General features: G+C 45.0%; 1 protein-coding gene and 1 long non-coding RNA gene across 4 annotated transcripts; both read left to right on the top strand.

Moving 5' to 3' along the window:
• LOC114868587 (uncharacterized) lies at window positions 1–6,497 on the top strand. The gene is made up of 3 exons (XR_003788041.3): window positions 1–91; window positions 2,846–4,757; window positions 5,350–6,497. It is a non-coding gene; the product is annotated as an uncharacterized LOC114868587 (long non-coding RNA).
• Window positions 6,498–8,309: 1,812 nt separating this feature from the next.
• si:ch211-136a13.1 (HHIP-like protein 1) lies at window positions 8,310–21,163 on the top strand. Of its 3 annotated transcripts, XM_055514034.1 has the most exons (15): window positions 8,313–8,820; window positions 9,066–9,365; window positions 13,349–13,613; window positions 13,695–13,974; window positions 14,081–14,206; window positions 14,316–14,459; window positions 15,518–15,630; window positions 15,879–16,019; window positions 16,672–16,746; window positions 17,110–17,236; window positions 17,365–17,510; window positions 17,761–17,842; window positions 17,932–18,014; window positions 18,108–18,377; window positions 19,947–21,163. In XM_055514034.1, exons 2-15 carry the CDS (start codon window positions 9,300–9,302, stop codon window positions 20,639–20,641), a joined length of 2,613 nt encoding a protein of 870 aa, XP_055370009.1. In that variant the 5' UTR covers window positions 8,313–8,820; window positions 9,066–9,299; the 3' UTR covers window positions 20,642–21,163. The 3 variants fall into 3 exon arrangements, with proteins under 3 accessions (XP_029028168.1, XP_029028167.1, XP_055370009.1); XM_029172335.3 differs by having other exon boundaries at window positions 8,310–9,365; window positions 18,108–18,527; XM_029172334.3 differs by having other exon boundaries at window positions 8,311–9,365.
• The last annotated feature ends 2,530 nt before the right edge of the window (window positions 21,164–23,693 follow it).

Here is a 23,693-nt window from a genome sequence, read left to right as displayed (position 1 = left end):
CTCGCTCCCTCGCTCTGGATGCTCTCAGTCTAAGTCGGAGTGTGGGACGGGACAGAGAGGACCGAGCTGATCTCCTTGCTTCCAACCAGCAGTAGGTACAACTGCTTTCTGCTCCTGCTTCCTTCTTCTCGCTCCGTATTTGTCCTTGTCTTTTAAAACCTGTGTCTTTGTAGCTTATTATACTACAAAAGGTCAAATTTTATATTAAAATATTGTAGCGATTGGACAATGATTAATGCTTAAAACATTATTTATCCTTTACGGTTTCTAATCTAAAAACAAATTCAACCTCAGCAAGGAATTTATTTTGGAAAGCTTTAATTTTCTGTACTTCATCTGATGATTTATGACTCACAATAAGGACTAAAGTGAGTCTGTCCAGTCTGGTCATGCAATAGATTCAGTCACAGTAGCTGCAACTTACAGAGAATGTAACAAACAAAGGAGGCAGCTGAGAATGAACCTGACTGACTTCCATAACACAGATGTGAGGTTTGACTGTGAAAGCAGCTCTTGTTTCTTCTTTCCTTTTTCATCACCCTCGCGCCGCACGTTTTACATCTGCATGACCCATTGCATTTATCTGCACACTATCAAACCATCAAAGAGGTCGCTTTAACAGTAGGATTAGTCCGAATGAGCGGATTTCAGTGTTTATATACAGTTTATTCAGAGCAATGATTGCGCTGGGTCCTGGGTCCTGGGTCCTGGGTCCTGGGTCCTGGGTCCTGGGTCCTGGGTCCTGGGTTGAATGAACCAGATGTTTTATTTCAACGTGTGCTTGGGGGCAGCTGTGGCTGTGGAGGTAGAGCAGGTCTAATCCTAGAAGGCTGTAAGAAGCCACCGGGTGGATGACAACCACAGCACACTGCACTGTACTGTATATCATCGATGAATCTGCCAACTGAAGCTGCAAACTCGTGGGTTCCGACTGCGTGTGTGAGCTGAGCGTCCAGAGGTGCAGCCCGCAGCCGCAGGTGTTCGACTTCAGTCCCCAAAACACGCAGAGCATATTTTTGGGCAGGTTCCCCTCCAGCGTGTGCTGTAATAACACTTGCACATGTTAATGACCTTTCTGCGCCGTGTCTCACGTACCGACACAGACACAGCTCCTGGGCTGTGTTTTAATTTGAAGGTGAACAAATGGAAAAGGTTGTAGGTGCGCGTCTGCTCACGTCCTGTATCATAAAACTAAGCCGTGGAGTCAGTTTGAGTTAAATATACATATTAAGTGGCTGATGGGAGATCTCCTGGAGTTTTCTCATAAATGATGCTGCCGTGTTTTAATGGCTCTGACATCTTAGAGTCGTCCTTTGGTTCCTGCGAAGGGACACGCACTGACATATTCAAACGATGGTTGCCTGTATCGCTGGATGAGACGGGAGAGTCTCATGAAATGATGAATCATTGAAATGATCATCAAACCCACTTCTGTGGTGTTTAATTCATACCCTATAAGGCTGAGATCCGTGTAGACACAAGACTGTCATTACAGGGCTGATCTGTTATGTAATATTAATATCCACGCTATATATATATAATATGTTTAATATTCTTGCAAACTCTCCTTCCTACTCAGAAGTTCAGGATGTTGCGATGCCCTGCGATTGATTTTACACCTGCATCAGTGGTTTTGTGAGTGGAGGATGTTAGTGTGAACTGGTGGCAGATTTCTTTACTCGTGCTCAAATGAAACTACACGCTATAGATAATTACGCTTTCACTCATCTGAGCGCACGGACTGACTTAGAGCGTGTCAACCGTCGTGAACAGACAAACTAACCAATATTTAGCAGTAAAATATACTTTGCATTTTTTGCAGCTTAATTGAATAAACTATTTGAACAGTAATTGAAATCTAACACAGATAGATTTTGTGCCCTTGCATTTGTGGACTGAGGCTGTGGATGCTGCCTTGCTCTGTATTAGCAGCGCCGGGCTTTAACGCGCTGAAACACCCACAAGTTAAAGGGTCAAACTCCCTTGAACCTTTCAGCTGTCAGCGTGAAAGCTGGAATTATTAATGGCCTGTGAACTCACGCTCCGCCCTCTGTGGAGAATCAGGCGTTCGTGTCTACGTCCTTGTTATTATCGTTTCTTTAGTATTAAAGATTTCACGTACAGTAACACTGACTAAAGCCAGTGTGCAGGTGGTTGATGAAGAGGAAGCAGAGCGTGGGAGTGGCTTCTTCTTCTTCTTCTTCTTCTCTGGACGTTCTAGGCTTCTAATTGCAGCGGGCTCCACGCATCCCGTCCCCACCGAGGGACGAAAACATCCAGCTGGGACAAAAATGGGGCTTCATTATCTGCCTCACTTACTCTCTGTCCTTCTCTAGCAATCTGTGTTTGTGTGTGTGTGTGTGTGTGTGTGTGTGTGTGTGTGTGTGTGTGTGTGTGTGTATGTTTTTAATATATGTGTGGTCTGTTTCAGGCTCTGTTAATCCGTCTGAGAATTAATCCCTTTGAGATGTGGATTCCTCGTCACTGTACATTACAGCTGTCCTGAAACCAGGCACAGCTGTGGGGTTAACCTCCTGAACAGAACATATTATTGTTCACTCATCATCCTCCATCCTCCTCATTGTTTCATTTATTCAGGGTTAAATGTGTCCACGTTTGAGCCCCTGACTTATCTTTACTCATCATTCATTCCTTCCATTCTCATTCACATCATGACCCTTTTTTACAGTTCTGTATGATGGAGACCCCTATCGTTTCAGGCATCTGATGATGATCATGAAACTAATATTTTTTCTGCAATAAGCAGAATATTGGACTAAACGAGCAAACTGCATGTCTGAAGGTCTGAACCCAGCTCATCCTCTCCCCTTCTTTCCTCTGACAGCATTTCCCGTCTGGGAGCGGGGCTCCCATGGACTCCCCCTATAACGGCAACACGTCCCTCCAGACGTCCACCTCCAACCTCAACGCGGGCTACTCTCGCCCGTCAGAGGCCGAGGACGACGGGAAAGTGTCCAGCGACACCATCTGGCTGTGGATCGCCGTGCTGGCGACCATCGGCAACATTGTGGTGGTGGCGGTGGTCTGTGCCTGCGCCTTCTGACAGGACGGAGGGGGGCGCTGTTGGAGTTCCTGCAGGAGCGACGTGAAGTAGCCTTATTCTTAGATGGATGAATGAGTTTGAAGAAGGAAACTAGCACCAGATTCTTATTTCCCACTTTTTTTTACCAACAATAATAATTTTCATAATAACAATATAATAACAGTAACAATAAACACACAGCTAATTACAAAATTAAATATTTAATTTAGGTTAAAAATATGAGGTGGAGGAATCAATCAACACAATTCAACAGCCTAACTTGAACCTCACACTGACCAAACAGAACCACAGTCAGGGATGCGATGCATGTATGTGAGTGAATCTATCCACAAATAATTCACTCACTCACTTTGTGAGGGAATTCAACCAGCAACCTTTCAATCAAATGCCCCAATCTGAGAACTACAGTAATTTAAAACACAACCGTGACTGAAAATATGTTTCGATTCTCCGCTCATTGTTAAAAAGGGTCACAGCCTCTAAGTGGGCACGTCTCACAAAATCACCACTCCCAGTAAATTGATTCATTGTGGATTTCAGGATGTGGCCTTAAATTTACAGCGCGGCGCTGCTCAGTGGTCAGTTACGCAAGGCGAGGTGGTATTATATAAACCCATTCAATCCCGGTTCCACCAGGCTCAGCAGAGATCAGCGTCAGAACTCCAAGGATTAGACTGGATCGTAGTCGGATCTATTCGTGGGATCAGACGCCAGGAGGAGCTGATTTAGTGGCTAGACAGTCAGTTTGTGAACGGCCAGCGTGCTGATGATGAAAGCACTCAGCTCCATCTCATTCCTCGCCGTCCTGTCACTTTGACCCCTGCGTATCCTCCTGCCAGGTAAAAATGAAACAAACGGCCCAGATTCTTTAATGCAGCAGTTCAGCGAAGTCTCGCGACCCTCTCACGAAGCGGATTCCAGTGCCCACGAACACCAGCGCTACGAGGTAAAAGCTCAGCTTCGCCCAAAGTGCGTGTCTTGGAGTTGGAGTCTGTAAAAAAGCCCAGAGGAAGCCACGTCCCTCCAGGGCTCGGCAGTGATTTGCAGAAATTTAACAAGGGAAGCAGGTCAGAGGAGGCGTTCCTCCCTGTCAGGGTCACTTTCCCCATTATACAGAGAAACACATCATTAAAAGTGGAGTCATTTGCCTTCATCTTCCTTTTAAATCAGGGAGAGTTGGTGAGTGGAGGAAACTTCCAAATGCTCACAGAGGTGAATGAAGAAGACAGTTTGGGTGAAAGAAGCAGAGGAGGATGAAACGGGAGCCGCTGAATGAGACGGTTTCAGGAGGTCACGGTGAGGAGCGTGCCTCTCACTCGCACGCTCGCTCGCCCCGCTCCCTCTCTTTCTCTCCTCCTTCGCTCAGTGGCCCAGTCAGCTCTGGCTGCCAGGGAGCAGGACAGATGGGACCGGGAACGGAACGAGCAGAGACGATGTGGTCCGGTTCATGTGAGATCAAACCAAGTACCAAGTATTTCTATCTTACACCAAGACTTTCCATGGATGAACATTTTTGTGGCCCTTGTTTGGTCAGTTGAGGCTCCAGCCGGCTGTGTCAGCCAATTACAGCATATAATAGGTTAAATGGCTAGCTTAGCATTAGCGTCTGCCCGTGTCACGCACCCACGCCACCGCCACTCTCCAGCTCCATCCGCCCACAGCACCACAGTGGGCTCAGCTGCTCAGCCACACGGTGAGCCAAATGATGTGATCGGGTTCAGAACCTTTTCTGTCTCAGACAACACGCTGCCGCCCAGTGACGGTGAGGAGCCAACCTCGTTGTGTCGGTGAAAGTGGTCCTGCTGCCGGGCTCTGAACCCCAGATGGCAGCAGAGCGATCCGAAGGCTCAGAGAATCAGCTCGCGTTTGCACGATCCGCTATCGGACACACAATGGGAATGGAAATGAAGTTTGAAAGTTTTGAATTATTTAAAATGCATCATTTGCTGTCATTTGGTCTGTTGTGTTGTTTTCCTTTTGTCTCTTCCAGTGATTTCCCCCTCACGACTCTTTTCATGCATGTAAGGCACCAGACCGTGTCCAGTCCACACACACACACACACACACACACACACACACACACACACACACACACACACACACACACACACACACACACACACACACACACACACACACACACACACACACACACACACACACATCCATTTCTCCATCTCTCTCGGGCTGTTTCTCTTGTCAGATGTTTTCACGCCTGGGCCAAATTTTGAGTCATGCTTGAACACGCTCAGCGTTTTTCCAACAGTTTTTTGGTCTTTTCACAGGTTCTTATCTCTGATCATCATACGAAAGAAATGCTGGAGACACACGCTCAGGGGACGAGCTCATGTGATGATCTGTTCCTGGGTTGTAGGAGTAACCTGAAATCAGTCCTGGAGAAGCTGTTTGATGGCAACCTACACAAAAGCAGTTCAATATTTCAATCAATAATGGGTCACTGTACAAACTGCAGTGTGGCGACATGCGGGGCTCAACTGGAAGCGGAGTAAAGAACAGATGTGGTGGCCCATCCGACCATAACACAGTGTTTCTGGGTACGAGCTGTAGATATTTGGACAAGCATCCACTTAGAATCAAAAAAATTATTTTGCCGCATTCCTCAGAATACTTTTGTTCGTCCACGTTATAATGTATTTATACTGATGATAAGAAACCAACTATAGACATCACTGTGAAGGTTATATGCAAAATGTTGAAATATGATGACACATTAAACTAATGACACATTGTTAAATGTGTCATTAGTTTTGATGGATCAAACAGATTCACACATTAAGACAAAGAGAGAATGCTAAATGTAAAGTTTCCATTAAAGTAATACACATCACATTTCCTTTAAGTTTCCTCTCTGATGGAGTAAATGGTCTGAAGTCATCCACACTCAAATAAATCTATATGCTTCGATTTGCACATGTGTTTGTATGAAGCTTTAGACTTGTCTGTTGTTTTCTCAGTTTAAGTGTAAAACTGTGACATTAGCTTGTGTGTTATCTGTCTGTCACACGTAATAGACCTTTACCCTTAAAAGGGCCATATGTTAAAATGAATCTTTCCAAGGTCCTTATTGTATGTGTAGATTTAGTTGTAATATAACTTGACTAATGAATGAGAATGTGAGTGACTGGATGTCACCTTCATATTACACTGTTGTGTTACAGTTTCAGTGACTACTCCTGTAGTTCATAGTGTATGAATGCACTGATAAAGGCTTAACTTAAGCTTTATTGACCCAACAAGAAAAACCAACACACACTGAAGACAGAATGCAAATACATTTATTGTGTATATATTTATTACTGTAAGTGTTTCACATGTCACTGTTGTATAAAAAGTTTAGTTTGTGAAAATTCCTACATGTACTTCATTTCAGCATTGTTACTGTTGACTATAAATAAATGGATTCTACATGTGACGTCGTAGAAGGAGTTTCACTGCTCCTTCACCATCAGAGCAGCGAGGACAAGGTCACCGATGGAGCTCCGTAAACAGTTTGTCACCAGACGTATCTCCAGACGGCAACTCTCCATGAGCTCAGTCTGGTCTCCAAGGTTACGAGGTTTCAAAAGACACTATTAACTACTTACTGGGGACATGCTGTACTTTAAAGCTTCCCAACGTCAAACCTGCTGTTTTTATATCGCCTTCTTGCTTTGCTTTTGTAAACTGCATATGACGGGAGGCAGTGCACACAGTGAATAAGGTGAGAACATAAAGATACTGAATTTATTACAGCAGGATGCTCGGCCACAATAAGGCACATCTGGAAAAACATCTGCTTTAGGAAAATTTTAATATATATGACAAAACAGTGATCACTGGCCTCTTTAACCTATAAGGAAGACCAAGAAAAGGAAACAGTACTGTAATAAAGTGATAAATGTCCAACAGCAACTACTGTTGAGCTGACCTAATTAAATTTCAATTCAATTCAATCTGTGCTCTTTCCAGTGACAGAGTGCTCACGAAACAGGAGCAAACTAACAGTGTCTTACTAAAAAAGCTGTAGCGGGCAGACACTAAGTCTATATATGGTGAGAGGGGCAGAGGAGAACAATGACGTGAGCACCGTCTAAGTTGGTCCTGGCAAACTGACACAGCACATAATTTACACCGTGTGTCTGTGTGCAGTCGGTAAATAGTCAATGTCCTTAAAAAAAGGACCTGGGGCCGTTTGAGCGGTGGACGGGTGAGAGTCTCATGTCCAGGCTGAAGTTTGTAGGTTGCAGCCAATCTATACTCAGGATTTTGACCACATAAACAGCTGTTTTTCATCCTGAAAATATAAAACAACAAACTTGAGTTAAATGTTTAGATTCACAGGGTTGACTTTGAGTAATGAGTGTGTGTTTGTGTGTGTGTGTGTTTGTGTGTGTGTGTGTGTGTGTGTGTGTATGCGGCCTCAAAATGTGCAGTAAGTCAGAACAAAACAAAGATAAAGAAAAAGCCCAAATCTGCCTTGATAGCGCGGTTATTTGTGTGCCTACTGCTTGTGTTTCCAGTAAAGCATGACTCACACGCTCAGCAATTCTCTAGATGAGCACATTTAACAAGCTGAAGCATAAACACTGGATGCATGAAATCCTTTTGAGCCATTACGTGGCACATGGCTCATCAGGTCTCCACTGATCTGTTCCTCTCACCTTTCATTCCTTTCTAAACCCCACATTTATTGATTAATGTCACGTTATCAGAGAAACCAGAGTGTTTAGATTAGAATATAACTCCTATCAGTGAGTGCAGAGTCAGCAGAAATGTCCCTGGAATTTGAAAGATAGGTGGACAATAATGAGACACAGATGTTGAGAAGAGAAGACACCCACACATACTCAGTAGAATTAAAACAGATTTAATTCTTTCACTTTTAACAGATTACTGTTCTTCCTTCAACAGATGAATGATGCAGAGAAAAGTACTTGTGTGTGTGTGTGTGTGTGTGTGTAGATGCAAACGTTGCCTGTGTCTGCTCTTTAACGTAGGAGTTGGAACCTCGCCTGGAGAATCCATTGGTCTCTACTTCCAGCACACGTCCTGATTCATCTGGCCGCCACACACACACACACACACACACACACACACACACACACACACACACACACACACACACACACACACACACACACACACACACACACACACACACACACACACAGCTAGTGTGTCTGGGAGCGCTAGAGACGGAGAGGAGGTCTGAGAATGAGGGTGGGGGGAACCCGGAGAGAGGAGAGGTGGAAAGTTGCAGCTTTAGGGCGATATATAGACCACATGTTATGGGAAGGAATGCACGTGTCTTTGTAGGAGAGCGAAGGAGCAAATGAGAAGAAGCGAGGAGGGAGGGATCCAGAGCCCGGCTGCAGCGTGGCTCTGTGTCTGAATGAAAGAGTCTCTCTCTCTCTCTCTCTCTCTCTTCCACCCTGCCTGTATGTATGGCTCATGTCCGCTGCAGCAAGTGACCGCATTTCCACAGCAGCTCTCTCCAAGTGACTCCAGGCTGGAAGTAAATACTTTTGCCAGATCGTTGTCTGAAGGTGCAGCTTTTACTTTCCATTTTGACATTTTCGCCCTCGTCCCACGGAGCTGGACTACGTCTCAGAGGACTGCGTTGAGTCTCTCCACGTCAACAGGGAACGAAACTTGGGAGCTGAATCCAGTTCACGCACGTGACTGCGATGCTGCCATTTAATCTGGGGCCGACCTTTTAACCAGAGCGAGCGAGCGCTCCGTGTGCGTTAAGGCAGGTGTGATGCTGCGTCACTCTGTGGGTTCAACACATGCATTCAGGCTTCTACAAACACACACGGATGCTTAGGGACATTAGATGAGAACATCTACAGGGTTAATAATCCTGAACCTGCCACATGCTGGTGTACAGGCTCTTCTCATGCATCAACCTAAAATATTATAAACTGATTTGACACGTGGTTGGGTTAAATTGCAAACTATTCTGAACCGAGGGCAACATCTTTGTATCATGATTCCAAAGAGCTACAGGCTGGTGCTCCATCGCGTCCCGATTCCTACCTCCCCCTGCCGCGTTCTCCGGCTCTGCCTGCTGCTGCTCCTCCAGGCCTGGTGGGGGCGCTGTCACCCTCAGTGTTTGGACTACAAGCCACCGTTTGGCCCTCGGCAGCCGCTGGGCTTCTGCCAAGAGTACTCGAAGTTTGGATGCTGCGATTTGGAGAAGGATGAGGAGATTGCCAGCAGGTTCCAGGTCATTATGGAAAACTTCGACCACTCGGGTTTCAGCACCTGTGGCGAGTACATTCGCAACATCCTCTGTCAGGTAAGAGCATGAAAGCTTGTTTGAGTCCATGTGGCAGTCTGATGATACCATTCTCTTAAATGATGTAAACTGTTTAATATATATTTCTCAGCCTTTAAACATTTATGGTGATGCTGAGCATCTTGTTCTGTTTGGAAATCATGCTCACACCAACAAGAAGTATAGATTTAAATACTTTTGGATCAAACTCATTTAAAAGGCAAACACTATGTTTGCAAATCCAATCATCTGGACTTGGTGAACGTTACTTAATCACTCCTAATGACAGCAACAACTTTAATATAGTGTTCAAGTCGGGGCTTGGTTTGTCCTTCATTGTGTACAGGTATCAACCCAGGGGACAGAGGGGGCGAATGCTGAGCTGCAGCACCTCTGTTGCTCCTTAAAGACTGACCTACATCTTCATGGTGGTTATTAACGAGTAAACACGTGGGCGACATGTTTGTATTAGCCCCAGTGAATTACCCTGAATTACCCAGGGATCAGCACTGAACTGGTAGAAGAGCTACTGCTACAAAGCTTAAACCAAGCACCGACAAATGCAGCATGACTAATACTGAAGTAGTTTAATTTAAAAGCGAACTCCCTCAGTCTCAGTAGGTTAGACTCTAATGACTATTTCTATTCCAGAATTGCTGCTCATTAGAGTTTCTTTTCTGAGCTTGCTGATCCTAGACAGATTTAGGCTCTCCTTCGCTGGCTAAGTGCGAATGGAAGCCTGTCCCGCTCGCTGACTACATAATTGGGTGCTGACTTTGCAGCTCAGACACTAAGTACGTGCTAAGTGTGACTGAGAGTTAAACGCACCACACATTAAAGCTTCTCCATGTACTGGATAACGTCTGTATTCTGCAGACGTAAGGTCTGAGGCCTGCTCCCGTAAGAACACCCACACAAATTAGAACACAAAGTCTCTCCAGTAGTTTTAAAGCTCACTATGAGTAAGTACTGTGACAAAATATAGGTTTCTATGATTGTGATAATTATAGTACAGCACAGGCTGGATCTTGAACGTAATGACAGCGCTGCAGAGCACGTGCGACTTTCAGCGGTTAGTCTAGTTTCACTAACAGAGACTGGGTTTAGATCAGTGTGAATATACAAAGTTTGAACCTCGTTTACTGCAAGTGAACAGCTTCCTTTAGAGAAATAGAATTTAACAGAGCAGCCATTTGATACCAGACTTTCTGTTTTTCTGTTGTCTGGCTCCTGTAATAATATTATGTAAAAATACTTTTCCATACAAAAAGACCTACTCTGTTGTGGCTGCTTGGATTTAAAGAGAAGCTCTGGTGGCGGTGGTCAAGCTACCCCACAGCCAGAGCACTTATTCTGGGTAAACACACCACACTGTAGTCTCTGTTCCGGCCGCCTGGCGCTGACATGAAGGAGACAGAGATGAGAGACAGGCAGACAGACAGGGAGAGTCTGTGTGTGTGTGTGTGTGTGTGTGTGTGTGTGTGTGTGTGTGTGTGTGTGTGTGTGTGTGTGTGTGTGTGTGTGTGAGACAGACAGGGGAGTCTGTGCGTGCGTGTCCGTGCGTGTGCGTGTGTGTGTGTGTGTGTTTGTGTGTGTGTGTGTGTGTGTGTGTGAGACAGACGGGGCAGATTATCATCATTCCCACCAGCTTAACTGACCAAACAATCGACCACTTCCTCCTGTGGTCAGGGGGCTCAGGACGTACTGCATTCCTGCAATACAGCTACAAAAGCACACACACAAACTGTGTTTCTTCTTATTATGTTTTGTAATAACATGTGTTGATGCCTTTCCTCTTCCTCCTCCACGGACTGTTTACCACCAGTCTGCTCTCTGTCCAGTGTAAAAAGAAAGCAAACAAAGCTGTGACTCCTCCAGCAGCGGCCTGCTCTCAAATGAACTGAATGCACTGAGCTGCAGTGGTTTGAAGTGGCTGCGTTGCCAGGAACAGCTGGTCATAGCAGCTTCTTTTGTTTATGCCATGATAGTGGGACCCAGAATAAGACAATGGCTACTTTTTAAGCCAGCGGGTCAAACAGCACACAAAAACACATGCTTTTACCTGCACTACTTACTTACAGTAGATGTCAGCAGTGAAATGAATTTGGTGCTACAATTTACAAATTGCACTATAATTATGAATCGTTTCTTAAAAAGATATAATTAAAGTAGGAGGGATAAACTGCTGAAGCCTGTAAATACCTTCACTCAAGCTTCACTTTGTTCTGGCTGCCCAGGATGAACGCAGCTTTATATTCTTGTTCCTTAGAAAACTCTGATCTCTGCCCAGCAGAGTGCTTTCATGTCATTTAATAAAGACTCTTTGTTACAGCGAGCTCCTCCGTCTCGCATGGTTTATGTTTAGCTCATCCTGAGGCCCGCTGCACCCGCAAAATCATGAAAGCCAGAAAAAGAGACAAGTGGACACGTTACATCCTCAGTTTATTGCAGTGTCTGACAACAATATTCTGTGTGAGTCCAACATCAAAGAGGCCCAGATTCTCTTTGTCTTTCAGCGACTAGTTCAGAAGTCATTAATAAAATACTTCTTTGAGCCACTCGGGGTGTGGCCCCCCGATGTTTGGGTCTGAATGAACTCTCAAAGTATAGGAACAGCAATGGTGTCAAAAAAGATTATAGCTCATATATTAAACCCTTTGCCTGTGCTTGCATCAAACGTCAGTCTACGGTTCCAGCAAAACTTCAGACGATGTTACATGGTGAATCAGTCAGCTGAAGCTTTCAGTGTGAGTCCGTATATTGTTCTTTCTTTTTGTGTGTGAGCTGACTCAGAAAATATACAGACATAATGTAGGCGTCTTTTACCGCATCGAGTAGCTGTAATTCAATTCAAGTACAGTAGTTTTTGTTTGAGTTCCTACTCTGCATGTTAAATGTGTGTACGGTGTGTTCAGCTTAGACGCAGGTGAAGCTCCAAGAACCGTTCTAAACTAGTTATTTCCTTTTCAGCTTAACAAACATTGACACCTACTCTACATGCACGCGCTCAGACACTGAGCTCAGACCCTCCTTTCTTCCTTCTTTTTCCGTCTCTGTATCCACATCCATAATTAATAACGTGTCATGGACTTCTGGAGTCTGACATGCACAAATAGAAAACCCGGAGAAGTTGGAAATTATTCATAAGCGCAAACATAAACCGTTGCAGTGTTTACCTGCGAAGGCTGAGGGGTTGCTGCACATTTGCTTGCATGGGAACACTGTATGTTGCACCTGTGCGTTTGTGCATCTGTTAAAAGATGAACTATGAAGGTAGGAAATCTGGTCCACGTCCAGTGTTAAGGACATAAAACATGGCCTTCGGCTGCCATGCAGAGTAGCTAATTCTGCTGCCGTGCACTAAATTATTCAATGTCCTTGCTTCAGTTGTTTTCCATGTGTCAAAAACATTTTTTGGCTTAAATGTATGAATCACAACAGATTAGCCACTAGGGACTGAGTGAGTCGTATGATTGGTCCGTCCGTTAGCTTAGTAGCTCCAGCTACTAGGCTAGTTAGCCTGTAGCTCCAGCTGTGTGTTCAGCCAGATGTTTTTAAAAGTAATCCCCTGTTTGTTTGTTTTACTCCGTTTCCTGTTGATGACGCTTATTTGGCAGCGAGTGCACCAGGCGGCCGCAGCAAGGTCTGGTTCTCGTGCCTTCCTGTGTCTGGGTGTGGACATTGTGGCTGTGACTTAATAACTAACTGGACCTTCCTGGGATCCATTTATACCAGGCTGCACTCAGACAGGCGGTTGTGTATAACAGTAAGCCAGGTCTGACCAATCGTAGTGAAGTGGTCGAGACCTGCGGTGGAATAAACACACAGATTGTGTGATCCATGCATTCTCCCATAACATATAAATAGAGCTGCTTTAACAAGGGTTAGCTAGCACTGACACCTTTTAAAACTCTCCACAGATCAATAGGCTTTTCCCAGAATCCCATTTTAAATGTTTACAGGTCAACATATGGATTCAAGTTGTTACTGCTCTGCCGTTGCAGGAGTGCTCTCCTTACGCCGCCCACCTCTATGACGCTGAAGATGCCAACACACCTATGAGGGCACTGCCCGGACTGTGTGGCGATTACTGCCTGGAGTACTGGCACCGCTGTCGCTACACCCTGAGCCTGCTCCTGGAGGACCTGGGCAGCCCACAGCAGTTTGCAAACTGGACCACGGCGGCGGAGGAAGATCGTGCGAGGTTCTGTGGCCTCCTGGAGCTGAAGGACAAGCAGTACTGCTTCCCCAACGTGCTGACGAACAGAGGTACGCGGAGCATGCGATGAACCCGTGGACAGGCGTGCGCTCTGTGTTTACCTCCATCTGTGCCTCTTCTCCTGTGCTCAGAGCTAAACGCTAACCTCGGCGCCGTGCGGGAGGATCCTACGGGCTGCCTGGAGCTGTGTTTGCAGGAAGTCGCCAATGGGCTCCGCAACCCCGTGGCCATGATCCACGCCGATGATGGGACTCATCGGTTTTTCGTAGCAGAACAGCTGGGCTACGTGTGGGTGTATTTGGCCAATGGCTCCAGGATCGACCGCCCTTTCCTTAACCTCACCAAGGCCGTCCTCACGTCGCCGTGGGCTGGAGACGAGAGGGGCTTCCTCTGCATAGTCCTGCACCCAAGGTTCACGCTCGCATAAAAGCATAAACAAACTATCTTTACATAGTTGATAGAGAGACTATCTGAGGCTGATGCTCAAATGAATGACATTCATCTTCCTTGTATTTAGGTTCACTACAGTCAAAAAAGCCTACGTCTACTACTCTGTGTCTGTCAAGAAGGAGGAGAGGATACGCATCAGCGAGTTCACCCTGTCAACACATGATGAGAACCAGCTGGACCACACCTCCGAGAGGTCAGAGGGGTCAAGAGAGACAGAAGCCTAATAGTTTGAAGTGTTGAGTGTTTATCCATGCGCTGTGTGTTGTCTTCACGTTGTCCACCCCTTCTGGCTCTTGTTGTAGGACCATCCTCGAGGTGGTGGAGCCGGCGTCCAACCATAATGGAGGCCAGCTTCTGTTCGGCCACGACGGCTATCTGTACATCTTCATTGGCGACGGCGGGCGAGCCGGCGACCCGTTTGGAAAGTTTGGCAACTCACAGAACAAGTCAGTGCCATTTACCAGACGCACGGGACATTTGGGGTTAAAAACACACTGATGGATAGGAGAGAACGTGACAACATAAACCGTGGTTAACTTGAAATTCCAAGCAAAGACAAAACTTGAACTCATAATCCCAAAGCTTCATCCACCTGTGTCATTTAAAATAATTTACCTAAAGAAAATAAACCAATCAGTGTGTGTAAGGTGCTCATTATGTTTAATTTTACAGTCCTCTGTGGTGTTGAGTTTTTACTCGCATAACAGAATCTAATGAAATGCATCAGAATTATGAAGAAAATTATTTAACAGTCACTATTTATCAAATACAAACTTACAGAATATGTGCACAACTCATTATTTGACAACCTGTCAAACGTTTGTTTGTGTGAGATTTATAATTTATTTACAATAATTTACATTATAATTTCAAGCAATTATGGAAAAATGTAGACTCCAGTTCATCCATCACTTGTGCAGCCTCATAGAGTATTACATATAATTACAGTGTGTAATTATCATTAGAGCAGCATTAGTGTATGTGTGTGTTGAAGTAAACAACTATAGACTAAAGCTGAACAGGACTGATTTGTTTAATATGATGTGACAAACTCTGCTTTAGTTTGGTTCGTAGGACGTTGACACCTTTATTCTCCTGACACTTACAGTTGAGCTGCTTCTGATGGGGTTTGTTGACACGCTGCATTAGCTGTTCTGGGAATTCGGGAGGAAGCGTTCTGCCAAGACTAATATTGACACTGCACATTACAGACTGCCACGCTGGAGTGGTGAGAGAGTTCAGTGTGTGGGTGTGAGGAAAAGGTGTCCGGCGCTCAGGGGGAACTGGAGGAGGATGTAAAAATAGACGACTGGACGGTGGAGAAGGGTTGGAGTAAGAAACAAGAGAAGAAGAAAACAAAGAGGAAGTCTTTCCAAAAAAAGTAGCCACTACGTAAACACAACTTAAGAAACATGAAATGATGGGTTGAGGTCACGCCCTGAAGGCGCATTGAGACAAACTGTGTAGCTTGGGCAGCCCCTTACCTTCTCCTCATGCCGGACAGGTCTGCCCTCCTCGGGAAGGTGCTCCGCATTGATGTCGACAACAACGATGACGGTGCCCCGTACAGGATTCCCTCAGACAACCCCTTCCTGAGAGACAACGACGCACGAGGCGGTAAAGCCCTCAAAATGCTCTAAACCATTCAAATCAACACTAATCTAGTCCTTTTCAGCTTCTCTAAACATTCTACGTCACAGCTAAGTTGCAAACATCTCTTCTAAATGTAAATGTTAGTCATTTCTGCTGCTATTCAAAGTCTCTGTCTTTCCCTAAATAGCCCGTGGCTGTTTGGAGTTTGTGTAAACTGCAGCTTACATGTGCTATTTGAATGTCAGCTTTTAAAGGTCTTTCTTTCTTTGCAGAGATTTATGCCTATGGAGTCCGCAACATGTGGCGCTGCTCCATCGACCGCGGTGACGCCGGCACCGGCCGGGGCAGAGGCAGGATGTTCTGTGGCGACGTGGGCCAGAACAAATACGAAGAGGTGGATCTCATTGTTAAAGGTGTGCTGATTTCCATACAAAGCAAGTTTGGTTCTAAGGAAAGTTTGGACTTCTTTGCTGTTACATGTTATAAAAAATCAGAGATGAGATTTATTTTCAGTCTTTTACCTTAAAATTAGCGGTTAAATGTCTTTTTTTCCTACTGTTAAAATAAACATCAGATTACAGCTTGTGACACTTAGAACCAAGTTCTTTCATCATCTGCAGGTAATTAACAAGCTCTGTATTACAAGGCAGCTACATATACAGTGACTGGAAAGTTTGTAAACGTAAAACCTGGTCAGATTCTCATGCAAGTGCTAAACATAGAGGAACCGAAGCCACTAAAACACAAAGATAAAATCACCCGTTCGTTACAGTTAAATAAAGCAGGTCAGCTCCCGCTCAGAGACTCTGGTTGCATTCACTGGGTTCTTCGACAGAATTGTTAAAGGATTTATGTCAGATTTTTCTCAGGATTCACAGCTCCTGCAATGATGTCAAACTGATTTGTTAGACTCATCTCCAAATGTTGATAGTTAAGACCCAGATTTCTTTTAAAATGTCTAATAATATTTTTTCTGCCAAATGTTGGGATGGGATCATTTTTCAATTCTCTAATCAAATTTTAGGACTGTCACAACATACTTTCTTTTTTGTCCATGTATGAAAGGAGGTAACTATGGATGGAGGGCCAAGGAAGGATTCAGCTGCTACGATCGCAAACTCTGTCAGAACTCATCTTTAGGTGAGCGAGCGAGCGTTCTGGGTTTTCCATGAACTACAATCAGATGTTTAACAAGAGACATAAAGTAGCCTCTGCAAACTGGATACAGATGTTGGTGATGACATGTTTTTCAGGCAAGCGCATTTTATGAGCTGCACTACTTGGATGGATTATATTGCTACAATATGTGTGCTATTTCTGTTCAGTCCCTTCAGCTTTAGGACTTGATTGAGATAGTTGAGCCCAGCTGTAAGCATCTCCCTCAGTTCTATGTGAAAATGATCCATGAGCTAACTGTAAATGTGTGTGTAATGTAATTTAATAACTTAAACTGGTTATCCATTAAATATGGGCTGATGTGATGTGTGTGTCTTGTCCATGTAGAGGACACCTTGCCAATATTTGCCTATCCCCACAAACTGGGCAAATCAGTGACAGGAGGGTACATCTACAGAGGCTGTCAGATGCCCAACCTCAACGGACTCTACATCTTCGGGGATTTCATGAGTGGGTGTGTATTTCTGCCCTGTTTGAACCCAAGCCAAGTTCTAAGTAAGAATTTTGGACTAGAACACACTCGTCTGTTCATCTGTCGTGATGGAGGAGCGCTTTAGTGTTGACCTATTTTTGTCTATTCAGCCGTCTGATGTCCTTGAAGGAGAACGTCAGCACAGGTGAATGGCAGTATAATGAGATCTGCATGGGACGGGACCAGACCTGCAGATTCCCCAAGCTCATCAACAGCTATTATAAATACATCATCTCTTTTGCTGAGGATGAGTCAGGTAAAGTATTATTCAAATAGAACAAGTGGGGTCATTAGTGTGTGTGTGGTTTTGATGCATGATGAGGATCAGATTTTCAGTAAGTGAGTAACCTCACTCATTTATGTTTTGTGTCTGTCTCAGTTTCCATTTAATATCTTGTTACTCATGTCAAATAGTCTTCTTTTTGATAGTATTTTTACCTTTTGCCTGCCAAACACCTCGTCTTTGTCGTTCTCTCCCTCCTCCTCCGTCGATCTGTCTGCTGTAGGTGAACTGTATTTCTTAGCCACAGGGGTCGCGAGTGCCACGGCCAGAGCAGGGGTCATCTATAAAATCGTGGACCCTTCCAGGTTAGTTTACCATGACACACACGAGAAGGCGCTGCATCAACACAGTGACTCCAATTAAAAGCGTGTAATTGTGTTACATCACCATGCAGGCGAGCACCACCAGGAAAATGCAGCATCAAGCCCTCACCGGTTAAGATTAAGGGAAAACTGATTCACTTCCACCCTAAAGAAGGTCATCAGAGCTTTATGCTATTTTCAATTTGACAAAGCAGCTTTTGACGTCCAAATTTTAATTAATGTGATTCCTTTTTGTTTTTTTCTGTAGAGTTGGTAATCAACAAGAAACCGACCACCACACCCATTCCCACGACGACGAGAAAGACTACGACGACCACAACAAAGAAGCCCAAGAGGAAGCCTATAGTCATAATTAAACCACCAATGCCGACAAGGAAGACAGTGAGAAAAACGCAAATAACGCCACCGTCGGCAGAAACCAGAAAAACAACCGTAGAGAAAACAATGAGAAAGGCAACAGTTCCTCCAACAACGGTAAACACGGTCCAGACGGCCTTGACAACAACCCCCGCCACCGGTGAGCCTAGTGGTGCCCCTGAATATGTCCGCTCCACTGATAACGCAACCTGCAGGTCAGCAGTGAGCTCCAGCAGCCGGTCAGATGGTAGGACTAACAGTAGCCCCACCCGTGGGCCGGTGCGAGGAGACGCCTGCATGCTCAAATCAGGCGGCTTCTTCTCCTGCACCGCGCTGTTGGTGCTGTACGTTTTAACACGTTAACAGCTAATTTTCCATCTCCAGGCTTGAGTCTTACGAATAATCTTTTGCGACGTAAAAGCGCAATGCTTTTAAACTAAATAGCTATAAATCACGTTTAGGGAGAATAGTCTTAGTGATTAATAAATAAAAAGAAAAAAACATTAAAATACTTTTAAATGTTTGGCAGCTTAACTTTGATTGACCCGCTGTAAATATGAAATAATCCAGCATGTTTTGCACATCTGGGTTTGTAACTCAGTTTGACATGCTGCAGGGTAGAACTGGACCTAATGTAGAGCTGTTCTGGTGCTTCCATTTAAACGTGTATCATTGTAAAGGCCAGAGGCAGAGATCATATTGCCACATTGTGCAATATGTTATGAAATGGATTTTAAATTATTCTATGTGATGCTTTGCGCTGTCACATACTGTAAAAACGTTTTTTCTATAACATGAATGAACTCATATATTACGTCTGTGACTCCATGTAGTTACAACTATTTGTTTACTCCTGCTTCTTATCAAGCCTTTGCAACTGGAAGAGAAAAAAGAAAACACAAGCAAAAATATCTCATATTCAATCTAAAGTTTACATGATTATAAATGTTACTGAAATTGCTGTAAGGTTGCTGGAAATGTACTTTTAATTGCAATAGTCTGCAATAGCTTCAGGGCAGAATCCTATCTTTTATGGACACTGGGTACGAGCCACTCGCACAAGCTTGTGCCAAAGTCAGGTGCAGTGAAAGCAGCTAAAGTGGCTTTTAGTCTCAGCTTTCTTCCTGCCGGCGTGTTCTTCTTTGGCTGGTACAGGAGGCCGGAGCAGGAAGAACTGGGGCCGTTCATGTGTTGAATATTTGCACTACTTTAAGTTAAATCAGGTGACGTGGCATTATTTATTGTAAATAAACGGTTCTGCATCAGCTTCAGTTTGGACATTCCTCTTTGTGTGTCTGTGTTACTGTTTATTTTGCAGTTTAAAGGCAAACTGTGTCTATTTTAAAACTACACCATTGTGTTAGATGTGCTAAATGTATGTTTGGTTCCCATTGGAAAGCAGCTCTGTTCAAAGCAGCCTACCAATCCAAGGCTGACCAGCCATAAGGAGAAGCCAGGCTAACGCTGTCATCTCATCAAAAATTGCATTGTTGTAACTTTTGTCCGTCTGTTGAGTCTAACTGTGAGGCTTCTAGCTATAAAATTAATGGGTTACAACCTCTTCTAATTGCCCAGCAATGAGGCTTCGTCTCCAGAGTGGGTCTACAGTCACATGGGTGCAGTGGACGATTACAGTGATATTTTAGCTCTCATTTAGTTAAAAAATGCAATGTAAAAAGAAAAATCATGTACATGCAAATAAAGAGGGTGATTTTCTTGTCTCTCTTAGGTTATCGCACAACCGTCATGACTGCAGCCTCTTCTAGGATTCCTCAAACCCCAACGAGCAGCGCGCCTCCAACAAGGAGACCCCCTAGTTTCACCCCAGCACAGCCTCCCCCCTTTTCAACCTCCCCAAAACAGCCCCAGCTGTCCCTGTCTGCCGCCCAGTACTCCGAACGGGCCGGGGAGCCTCAAGACTGGAGCCAGAGGCCCACCGTGTCAGCCTCGAAGCCCCCGATCAACACCACTATGGCTGGAACGCAAGAGCTGTGCCTCGCGGAGAAGCAGGGAAGTGCTGGAGACGGCAACCGAGTCTGTAAGACGCCCAGAGGACAAGGTAGAGGTCAAGGCCAGAGGGGAGGCCGGAGGAGGCTGCGGCCCGGAGCCGTGAGGCTGGTGAGCACCGACGGCCGCTCAGATCGAGGCAGAGTGGAGGTCTTCGTCCTGAAGCAGTGGGGGACGGTGTGCGACGACCTGTTCACCATGCAGGCGGGTGCGGTGGTGTGTCGACAGCTGGGCTTCACGCGGGCGCTGGAGGTGAAGGCCAGGGCGGCGCTGGGGGCGGCGGACAGGGGCGTCCGCATCCTGCTGGACGACGTGGAGTGTGAGGGCGGAGAGCGATCGCTGCTGGAGTGCAGGAGGGCCAAGATTGGGAAACACAACTGCTCGCATAGAGAAGACGTAGGAGTGATCTGTGGTTAGGGTCGCAACAGGACGGGACCTTTAAAAGACATTCATGTGTTCATGTTGGGGATTTTCTATTGCCAAAACCCATGATGAACTGTATTTCTTGTATTTCTGTTTTATACATAGATGGTTTAAAATTTTTACCCACATGTCCACGACACACGATTTATGATGACAATGACTTTTTACTAATTCTTAAACCCAGGTCAATAATCAACATTTGGAAATTTGTGGGAAGAGTTTAACCAGCAGTGTTGTACAGAATTGTTTGTTAAAAGTTGTTAAATGCTTAAGATTTAAGCATCATTTTGTTCATAAATGTTGGATTTGACAAAAGTGCTTCGAATGGACTAAGTTAGTTTAGAAGAAAGAGTTTTTTTAAATAATCAGCTTAATTCTCAGAAGAATTTTGTATTTTTGTATTCAAACACTTCAGCAGGTCTATTTTCTGTGTGTGAATGTAGTTTAAAGGAGATGCTGGACATTCTGTACAATGAATGTAATACATTTATTTCAGTGTTATTAAAAAGATTTAAAAGCTCAAAGTATCTGTGACATAAATGACAAACTTAAAGATGATGGAGGTGAGGTGCATTTTCAGTTCTTTTGTGCTTCACTATAGAGCTCAGTCCTGGACCAGGAAACAGTTAATGTGAGAGCGTCAGCAGAATGTCGAGGTCTCAACGTAGAAACAGCACCACATGATGAACACACTGATGAGGCACATAGCTTCAGCTGCCACGTGTTCACCACACACATACAGAGCAGAAGAACTTCCACTTCATTAAAGTCCCTAAATAAATAAAATGCAAATGATATCCCGGTATTAATACGATAGAGGAGTGTTTTTCAGAGATTTTTCAGGTTTTTACATTCTAGAGCTGATAAGTTACTGGAGCTATAAAGTAATTCATGCTAAACTATCACTAAACTATAGAATTATATATTTCATCCTAAAATCATGTTGAATACCTAAAAAGAATGAGAGTAAGAAAATGTACAGTAGAAACACATCAAGTATTCATTTTAACAGCCGTAATTAAAAAATGAAAGCTAGATGAGACACACATTGTGCAACACATTGTGTTACTGCGTTGACCTCCGTGGATGGAAAAAAAAAACAAACATTGAATGTGAGAAAACAGTCAGCGGTGGCATTTGGCACCATAACGTAAAAGCTTATGTTTGAGTGTGAAAAGCGTGATCACAGGTATTAAAACTCCGGCTCCTCGGCCTCACAGGGTTCCTTATATTTACAGCCTGAAACGCCCGTGAAGCTGCACATCTGCGTGATCTTCCAGGCGCCGCCGCAAGGGTGAGCCAGAACACCGCACCTCGTCACGCAGCCGCTTTGACCCAGATCCACGCTGGAAACGCACCCGTGCCGCCGCGCGTGGAACCGTCGCACACATCCGTGTTTCATATCTGGCTCCTGGTTCAGAGCTGAGCCTCAGCTTTGCTGTGCGTGTGCAGGCTGAGGCTTGACTTAACGCCGCTCTGTCAGGCTGTCTGTGCAGAGAGACAGCGAAGGGGTGGGCAGCGGACGAGAGACCGTAATCGTTGCCAGCAGACACTTTAACTGTGATGTTAATTACCTCTAATGGATCTATGTCTGATTAAGACGACGAATATCCCCCAACTCAATGGGACTAAAAAGCTGGGAACAGAATGTGCTTTTAAGGCCGTTCTAATGAAATATGGAAGCCTCTGTTCAATATTATACAACCCCTACTTTGACCTTATGAATTATATTTTTTTTACTTTTAGAAAATCATAATGTTTTATATCTGAAACAAGGCACTAAGATGCTGAAGTCTCGCTGTAAGGATGCACATAAACAGATAAACACGGAAGCGTGTGCACACTCAGATACTTGTCTTTCGGTTCCTAATTTAGCTTCGCCCCTGTGACTCTTTTATTCCCATCCGTGCTTCTCTTCCCGTCTTGCATTAGACAAAAGCAGGGCAGAGACGGAGAGGGAAGCGTGAGAGGAAAGCCTGGAGACGGACGTTCTGTCAGATTAAACGCGGCGCTCACATCATATGATGAACAGCCTTTGACCACATCTGCGAGCAGCAGGCCATGGATGAGGTTTTCTACGAGCGTCTCACACATGGGGACGCTTCTGCCCAGTGTTTGAGGCTTGGGCAGAACACCAGGATGCAAAGCGAGGCTCCGCTGCCCTCTGGGGCCGGCATTGATGTGGGCCAGTGCTGCACCTGCACACACACTCATATAATTCAGTCCTAGTCTATACTTTCACACGACTGCAGCAGAATGAGAGGTTAAACGTTTGGAGGTCAGCAGATGGGTGCCGGGCTGAATAATGGAACAGAATCAAGTCTCCGCGGTCAGTGTCTGTTGACTTAAACGGATGCATTTATTCCGGGAGCGGCGAGCCGACGCTCACATCGGCCTCTGTGGGCGATTTTACAAAAGCTGCAACGAGGACGAGGTCAGTTGCTGCAACACTTCTCTGAATAATAAATCTCAGTTAGCACAGATTTCCGCCCGACTATATTTAGACGCCGAAACACCATCTAAACAGTGTGACAGCGCGGAGTCAAAGGTGACAATGACCTTAATGCGCCACACAGGCTGCAGAGGCCGGACCTACGTGAGCATAGAGCCCAAATTAGAAGTTTCTCCTCAGCTTCATGAGGAATTAGAGGGACTTTCAGCTCGTTGTTTAGCTCGTTGGCTCATAGCGTCACTGTTTTGGTTCATCACTCTCAATGTGCAGACAGCTGCTTTTAGTGAAACAGCTCCACTGTACACAGAGCCAGATGCCTCCGCCACTGGCGGTAATTAGAAACACAGGGAGCAGGCACGTATTGTATTGTGGCCGGAACACCATGAACTTGTTTAACAGCACATCGATTTCCCGATCAGCTGTAACGTCGCCGTTTCAATTCATCCAATCTGTTAATATGACGAGTCAGCGCTCGGTTCATTTTCGGTGTCATCTGATTTCAAGCAGCTCGTTTGCACAAGGATGTCCTTTCTAGGTTCACATATTATTGCTCGGCAGGTGAGAGTTTATAGAGAGATGAAGGTGGATATGAAG

Source organism: Betta splendens, chromosome 13, assembly GCF_900634795.4.
Source record: "Betta splendens chromosome 13, fBetSpl5.4, whole genome shotgun sequence".
NCBI lineage: Eukaryota > Metazoa > Chordata > Actinopteri > Anabantiformes > Osphronemidae > Betta > Betta splendens.
The sequence above is the reverse complement of the archived record's forward strand: the minus strand, read 5'-3'. Positions and strand labels throughout refer to the sequence as shown.